Source organism: Nannospalax galili, unplaced genomic scaffold, assembly GCF_000622305.1.
Source record: "Nannospalax galili isolate Female #2095 unplaced genomic scaffold, S.galili_v1.0 scaffold28, whole genome shotgun sequence".
Lineage (NCBI taxonomy): Eukaryota > Metazoa > Chordata > Mammalia > Rodentia > Spalacidae > Nannospalax > Nannospalax galili.
Window position 1 is genome coordinate 19,904 of NW_008359594.1, and position 8,718 is coordinate 28,621.

General features: G+C 37.4%; 1 protein-coding gene across 1 annotated transcript; it reads left to right on the forward strand.

Moving 5' to 3' along the window:
* Positions 1–1,311: 1,311 nt before the first annotated feature.
* Positions 1,312–8,344, forward strand: Bcl2a1 (BCL2 related protein A1; the record flags this gene model as incomplete). Its single annotated transcript, XM_029558829.1, has 5 exons — positions 1,312–1,376; positions 1,497–1,596; positions 1,964–2,080; positions 6,565–6,655; positions 8,022–8,344. Coding segments are annotated over 5 exons (399 nt in total), but the record flags the coding sequence as incomplete, so codon positions are not given.
* Positions 8,345–8,718: the final 374 nt, after the last annotated feature.

Below are 8,718 nucleotides of genomic sequence, written 5' to 3' on the forward strand. Positions count from 1 at the left end.
CAACCAGACAAGGGTGTCCACTGTCTCCACTCATTTTCAAGATAGTGCTTGAAACTGTTGCTAGAGCAATAAGACAGGAGAAGGAAATTAAAGGAGTACTAATTGGAAAAGAAGAGGTCAAACTATCACTTTTTTTGCAGACGATATGATACTATACCTAAGAGATCCCACAAGTTCCACAAGAAAATGCCTAGAACTGATCAACACTTTTAGTATAGTGGCAGGTTATAAAATCAGTCTACAAAATCAGTAGCCTTTCTATATCCCAATAATAAGCAATTGGAGAAAGAATACAGAGAAATGCTTCCATTCACAATTGCTGCAAAAAATTAAAATATCTTTTAATAAATCTGACAAAAGACACCAAATATCTCTACAATGAAAATTTTAAATCATTAAGGAGATTGAGGAAGACATCAGGAGATGGACGGACCTCCCATTTTCATGGATTGGAAGAATTAATATTGTGAAAATGACCATCCTACCAAAAGCAATATATAGATTTAATGCAATTCCAATCAAAATCCCTGTGACATACTTCACAGAATTAGAAAAATGCATCCTTAAAAAACCCTGGATAGCCAAAGCAACCATGAATACAAGCTGTATAGTAATTCCTTTTCCCCATTTGTAGTTGTTCATACATGATGATGCAGAGAAATAGTCACTTCATATATGGATGAAGGAAAAGAAGTAAATTTGATTTTTCCAAGGACCATGCATTATCTCTCTTTTCCCAACCACTGGCTCCTCAGTTTGTAGCCATCAGAAAATAATGGTTCCCCACCTCCAAGCATTTGACAGCTGCATCCACTGCTACAGTCTTGGGTTGGAAGACTGATATTCCAACTCAGTGCTCACAATGCTGTTTTTGGCTAATGATTTCAGCATTTCTGCAGTGGTTTTCTCAGAATTGCTCCCAAAGGTCAGTAAAATGAAAGATTTGCTCTTCACTTATAATTGTGGATGTATTAAGTTCTGCACTCACTGGTTAAAGAGATTAATGAGAAGTGAAATGTGTCATTTGTCCATAAAAGAATAAAGGGGAACTTCACAAGGCACCTACATTTCAGCAGATGTAGTGATAGGTGCATTAACTAGATCACCTGGTTTTTTTCTAGATCATCTCTTTTAACTTCATGTTAACCCTATAAAGTCAATGTAGATGGCCCTCTTTCACAAAATTCAGGCCATGACTACATGGTAAACAAAGAAAGAAGGGTATGTCTAAATGTGAGTCAGGCTTAAAGCCAGAATTTGTTTTCTATCAGAAATTCTAAATAGGCAAGTTCTCCCCTCTTTTCTCCACAGCATATCAGAGTCTCAAGGGCAGTATTTCCAGAACAACTTAAAAAGCCTCTGGTTCCCAGCAATGTGTAAGTATCTTAATTTCTCCACACTCCCATTTGTGAGTTTTTAACTGAATTATCAGAGGAAGTGGTCTTTCTGTGAAACATTTTCCTCTTTCACCTTTTAACTTTTTCTTTCACATACAGCCTATGCACAAAAGTCACTAGAAGGCAGGACATCATTGCACGATGCAAACAGAAATTGAAGCAGCATCTACATATGATATGCTCCTCCCCACCAAGCCCTGTGAGTCTTTGCTTGACTTGACTCCTTAGTTTGCAGGTGGACAGCTCCAGCAACCCTCTTCCAGGGAAGATGGCTGTGAATTCACATCTGTCTACTCTTTGGCTGAGGACTATCTTCAGTATGTCCTACAAGTTCCCTCGTTTGAATCGGCTCCAAGCAAAACGTCCAGAGTGCTGTAAAAGTTGTTTTCTCAGTCCAAAAAGAAGTTGAACAGAATCTGAAACTATACTTGGACAATTTTGATGTTGTACCCACAGATACAGCTAGTACAATATTCAATCAAGTGATGGAAAAAGAATTTGAAGATGGTATCATTAACTGGGGGAGGATTGTGACCATATTTGCTTTTGGGGGTGTTTTCCTCAAGGAACTTCCACAAGAGCAGATGGACTTGGATGTGGATACCTACAAGCAAGTTTCTTGTTTTGTGGCTGAATTCATAAAGAATAACACAGGAGAATGGATACGTCAAAATGGAGGTTGGGTATGTGTGATCGAAATTGTTTTTCATTGTAACATAGGAATTGAGTGTTTCCTTACTTTAAAATGAACCAGAAACTACCAAGTGAAGGATTTTATTTTCTCTTAATGGCTTGTTTTAGAAGATTTTAATTAAAACTAAACAAAGCAAAAACTTTCTGGTTCACTTCCAGCGAATCCTAGAACTTCATAGCAGCAAACATTTGTGTCTAGGCTAGGAAGGCAGTTTTCTACTGCATCTTCAGAACCAACAATGCAGATCCTCTACTGCTTGCCTTTGCTAGGGTTCTCATGACAATGGAGAATTAGGACAGAAGAGTTGGTATTAGATGTTGTCACATGTAGGTATTTTATTTTGTTGCAAAAGACATGTTTGCAAGTACATTTTCTTACAAATTAATTTTTTCAGTTTTCTAACTTAAATTCTGAACTGTTAGGTGATAAAAATAAACAACATACTGTATCATGAGGAGAAATAAAAATTCACTGTATTACCAGTGCCTCAAAAGTCATGATCTGCATTAGAGTTCATGTTGGTTAGAAGCTTCTCCCACCTAGATTGAGATGCTTCGCTTTACATCCCAATATGTTTAATACTGAGTCTAAATAATCTTTCCTCTCTCCATGTAACCTCCTTTCTCTGACTCCCTTCCCTAGCTCTCATCTCTCTCATACAGTAAACACTGCTATTCATCATTTAACATGCTTATTGAACACATCCATAGGATATATACATAGCATTCCCCCTCCCTATTTTGGGATATTTCACTATTGCCCAGAGTAGTCTCTAACTCTTTAAGTAAAGTGGACTTCCAGCTTTAGCCTTCCAAGGATCTGGGACTCTAGGTGTACACTGTCATGATTTAGCCAAAACATTTGTTTTCCTTTGGCACTGAGGATCAAATATGGAGCCTAATCCAGGCTAAGCACATGCTCTATCACTAAAGTATATCTTTAGTTCCAAAATATTCCTTGAGAAAATAATTTTACATGCAAAAGGAGTACATGGGCTAGGAATGAGATACACATCTGTAATTCTAGCACTCAGGAAACAGGGAGAGAAGGATCAGAAGTTCAAAGTCATCTTCACCTACACAGCAAGTGTGAGGCCAGCTCTGACTACATGACAGCCTGTTTGTTCACCCCTGCTGCACCTCCGCCCCAATAGTATATAGTACTTATTCCACAACTGTTTGTTTCTTAATGAAAGGTACTTAAAATAGCATTTTAAATAATACTTTGTGGGCTGGGGAGGCTATCGATCAGAGTGCTTGCTTAGCATAAATAAGGACTTGAGTTTGATCCCAACACCAAATATACTTTTTTTTTTAAAGTACCTCATGTGCTTTGCTATTTGTACATGCTCTTCAATAGCTGACCACTTCCAGCTGATGGATATTTAGTTTTTTTTCAGGGTTTTCTGTCACAAGCAACACTTCACTAAATACTAGTATCCATCCTGTCTTGTGTATAGGTGTGTTTTCTAGGGTGGAAATTGGGTTATAGAATTCTTTGATCATAGTGTATATTCATTGTGAAGTTACTAGTTTTCTTCTCCATGGTAGTTATAATTCTATGAGCAGAAGTTCAAGTATCCACCATTTCCCTGGTATAAGTAGATTACTCGCAATTAGTCAAAGCTTCCCCAATTTTTTTAGGGTAAATGTATATACTTAGCTATCTTGTATTACTTCTTATTTCCTTAGTTACTGATACATCTAATCAGCTCTTCATATTTCAGATTAACCTATTTTCATGCTTACTGAATACTTCTTGAAAGAATGACTTGTTTATATCCTTTACCCCCCCCCGGTTTTAATCTTCCTCAGACAGGGTCTCCCTGAAGCCCCTGTAGTTGGAACTCAGGACACAGATGAGGCTGGCCTAGATCTCTTAGAGGTCCACCTGCTTTTCCCTCCAAGTGCAGGAGTTAAAGGCATGTACCACCACACCTGGCTTATTTAAATTTTATTAACTTATAAGACTTCATTGAATAGTCTAAATGAAAATCACTTTTTATGTTGCAGATTTCTTCTACCTTGTTGATTATCTGCTGAAACTGTAGATGTCTTCATTCATTATAAGAGTTAAAAGTCTGATGCAATCAAATATCTTAAACTTTGCCTTCATTCCATTTCTATTTTATTGAAAGCCTTCTTGCTTCATGCTGGGCCTTCCTGTAACCAGTCCTCCTTTTCAGTTGTTTTCAACTTCATGGAACTCTTCTAAGTAAGCTGGACTTAGGTAAAGGCTATGAGATATTTGTTATAGCTTCTTCTGGTTGGCTATAGATAGATATGCTGAAGAATTAAGGAAAATCTCTGTTGCACTGTGTATATTTATGTGTTGGCAAATGTTTTCTAGCACAGAGATCATCTATCAGCCTGTAGGAAATTACTACCTCACAAGATCATGGGCTTAGCCTAGATTAACAGTCTAGCATAGTATTTGGACTATTTGGAGTAGACAGAATGACTATATATCACTTAATCATCTAACTTCATAACAAATTTTGTGAGTTAGAATTCATAATGAATGAACGGTGTGGAATAGTCTCTTAGAATTTCATGAATTGTGTTTCTCTTTTGGGAGCCATAGAGGTGGAAGCATGGATGTAGCATGGAAAACCTATCCTGATGGAAACATAAAAGTACACACACACACACACACACACACACACACACACACACACACTTCATAAAGCCCTGTGTGTGTTTCCAGCTCTTCAGCTACACCTGAGGAGCTTAAGTTGTAGATATGATAGAAACACAAAAAGACATCATTTCAAAGCAATCTCAATACTGCATTCCAGAGAACATGAACCACTGACTCTGTTGATGGCAGGAAGTACTACAGTAAGTCAGTGCACACAGGCATGGCAAATAGCTTCATTTTACAGTGCTGTTGACAAATCTGCTCCAATGGATGAGTTTACTCTTGAAGGATTCATTTTGTGGGAAATGCACAACCACATGTCTATGCTAGTAGTTAGGTGGCCTGACAGAAGAGGAAAATGGGTATCTTACATTCTCCTTTTTACCTTTCTGAAAAAAAATCTGTCAAAATTATCATAAAAATGCAACCTACTGTCTTAATACACTTGAAATATGCCCAGGAACTATATGAAGTCTCTTACATCAAGAATGTGGTGTGGAAGCACATCATAGGTAGTGACCAACTCCAATTCAGACAGACTGGCTCATTTCTGGGCTCCAGGGTTTGCCATCTATGTGACCAGAACAACTTACATGACTTCTCTATGCTTTACTTCATCTGTACAACCAGGAGAAAATTGCATCCTACGTTCTGGGGCTGAAATAAGTAGATTAACTGGTTTATAAGTTCCAAGAATAATTTTACTACTCATGTGTAAGAAGTACACATTGATTTCCAAAAGGATATCAGTGGAACCTTATCAGTATTGGGTGCTATTATTAAAACTAATGTTTAGGATTTAAGGGTTAATAGACATAAAACAAGAATGGCAGTATAATAGGTAGTACAAAACGATAAGATTATGTTGATATATAATTTCTTTAACTCCTGGTAATTTTTAGATTGTCCCCATATACTTATTAGTAATTTAATTTTTTCAGTGGCCTTGTTTTTCTAACAACTATGGGATGAACATCTTCTCTTATATTTGAACGAACACTTTCCTGATAAATATATCTTCCTAGTCTGCAGCTCTTTTGATTTTAGCTTTTCATAGTTTTACAACGATTTTTATCTTCACTTGGCTTTTTCTCTTGTTTAATTTCCTTACCTTAGAAGTTGAACATATCTAATGCGATGACATGTTAATGGTCCAGTCACACTAGACAGTGGTCAACTGTCCTGTTAATAAGCAATTACTTCAAGGGTGTCACTGTACTTGCTTAACAATAAGGCAAGAAAATTCTTGAAATGGGAGTAATAAATGTCCAAATACCCAGAATGAGTAGGAAATACGTGGGTAAGTACAGCTAGAGGAAAGGGAAGCAGAGATGTGCAATGTCTTCTCTCTGTTGGGACATGACAGCATGTACCTCACATCATGACCTACCCTGACCCTGCAGCAAGAAGTAGTTTATGGTCAAGTCTTTACATACATAATTCTCATGTCTGGTGGCAGTCTGCTCTGCTGCTGATTCTTCAACTATTATGCCAAGATTTGAAGACTCTCCTGGGTCTTCTGACTCTCAAGGAGACATGCCTGGTTCACTTTTTGTATTAGTCCCATGAAGCATTTGGAGGCATTTGTAATCACAAATTTTGGAATTTACAAAATGCAGAGCAAATGTTTGCTAGATTAACATTTAAAATACTGAAAGAGGAATGAAAGAAAAGAAGAAAGAAGATAAAAAGAAGGAAAGGGAAGGAAGAAGAGAAGAAAGGAACACAGAAAGACAGGAAGGAAGGATAGAAGGAACTAAGGAAGGAAGGATGGGCAGATCTTGGGATGCAGCTTGGTTGGTAGAATGCTTGCCTAACACGCACAATTCTCAGTTCTCAGGCACAATGGCACAGGGCTGTAATACCAGGGCTTGGGAGGTAGAGGAAGGAGTATCAGAATTTCAAGGATGTCCCCGGCTACCTGGTGAGTACTAGGTAGCCTTGGCTACATTAGATCCTGTCTCAAAACAAGAATAATAAACTAAATTAAATTAGTATTTTGAATGCTTTCAATTCCTTTTAAGCTTGTTTCAAAATATATGGGACAGAAAGAAGTGCAATATTTGTACTCCTATCCAGGTCTAGGAACCAGACAATGACTTGTGTTACCTTTTAAATTTTAATTAATTAATTAATTAATTAATTAATTAATTTTTAGTACATGTCTTGCCACGTCACCCAGTCTGACTTGGAGCTCACTATGTAGTCCAGGCTGGCTTTGAACTTACAGTAACCTCCTGCCTCTACTCCTTAAGAACTGAAATCATAAGTGTATGCCACTACACATAGTGAGTTAGGTTATCTTAGAGAACATTTTTCCCCTGGACCTCAGTGTCCTCATTGGTAAAATAAAAGTTAGCATTACACTGGAAGTAATTTTCAGTGACGATGCTGTATTACAGGTTGAAAATGTGTTAAAATGTAGCGTTACAGTATACAGTTCATTGGGTTTCATATGCATATATATTAATTCTGAGGCTTGAATCCAGGAACTAGACAAGAAATTCTACCAATGTGGGTTATCTTATTATTTTTTTAATTATTGTGTCTAGTCTCATAAGATTGAATTATAGTAGAAATAATCATCAACCTTTTCATAGGTTCAAGTTTTAATTTGGATTTACTCAGTCCTTATAATCCCTAATACAACACATTTCATCATTATAAATTAATCTTTCAATGCCAGGCAATTGAAAGAAATGGAGAAACAGAGAGACTTCCTTTCTTTTAGAGTGTATCACCAATAAGCAACTGAACTGTAGCTCATCTGAGTGAAGATGAAAATGCTCGTTGGATTTCCAAGAGCTGATATGCAAAATGGTAGAACATATAACATTCACAATATCATACTTTCTACACACTGAAAGGATATTTATATACTAAATAAACATTGAATTAGAGATGTTTTTATTTTGTTTGTTTGTTTTTGAGACAGGGCTTCCCTGGAGCTTCAGCCGGCCTGGAACTCACTATGTAGACCTTGATCTCACAGAGATTCCCCTGCCTCTGCCTCCTGAGTGTTGGGATTAAAAGTGTGCACCACCACACCTGGCTTGAACTAGAGATATTTTTTAATCATTTTAAACATTTTTTCTTTTTTAGTTCTTAATATGTGGCTGCAGAAATATTGAGATTCATATATGTATCTTGAACTCTACCTCCATCAGACAATGTTTCTCAAGGAGTCTGGAGTCAGTCTAGAGAACAATGCTGCAGATGAAATGAGCATAAATACTAAAGGTGAAGGGAAGATTATCTATTTGTATTAAATACTTTTTTCCTTCTTTCAGCTAACTGGGTCTCTACTGATTTTTAAAGTGGTCAGTTTGTTCTCTCATAAGAAGATGGCTTCATAAGGAAGTTTGAACCTAAGTCTGGCTGGCTGACTTTTCTGGAAGTCATGGGACAGATCTGGGAATTGATCTTTCTCCTGAAGCAACATTATTGACCAGAGAGACCCCTGGCTCCTGTGAGGACTGTTACCAACACTTCTTCCATTTTCAAACAATTTTTGTGACAGGACTTAATTTCCACAGTTTATAAAGTATGTTTTGTTCCTACTTTAATCAATAAATTACACTTACGTGTTTCCATATGTGATTAGTGTTTTAAGTTTTTTAGTCTGCCTGGAAGTTTAAAAAAAACTCTACAGGAAACAGGTATTGAAGTATGGATTGATGATATCCAGGACAGTGGTGTCTTTTCTGCCTACCCCATAGCAGACTCTTCCTTAAGGGCGTGTCTATCACCCAGTCATTCTGTCAGTAGGGTAGGCAGAATGGGGACTAAATTCTGCCTCCTGCCTTCCTCCTGGACCTGGGGTTTCTGTATCCTCAGAGCCCTTGGCTGCATACTGTTTCTTATTGCTGCCCTCTCCCCAACCTTCACTCTCTGGCCCTTCATTTGGGGTTGATGGATGAAACAACCAGATGTGCAGTGTTGAGGCTCAGAAACACTAGCCTAAAATGAAGGACTAAGAAGCAGCTT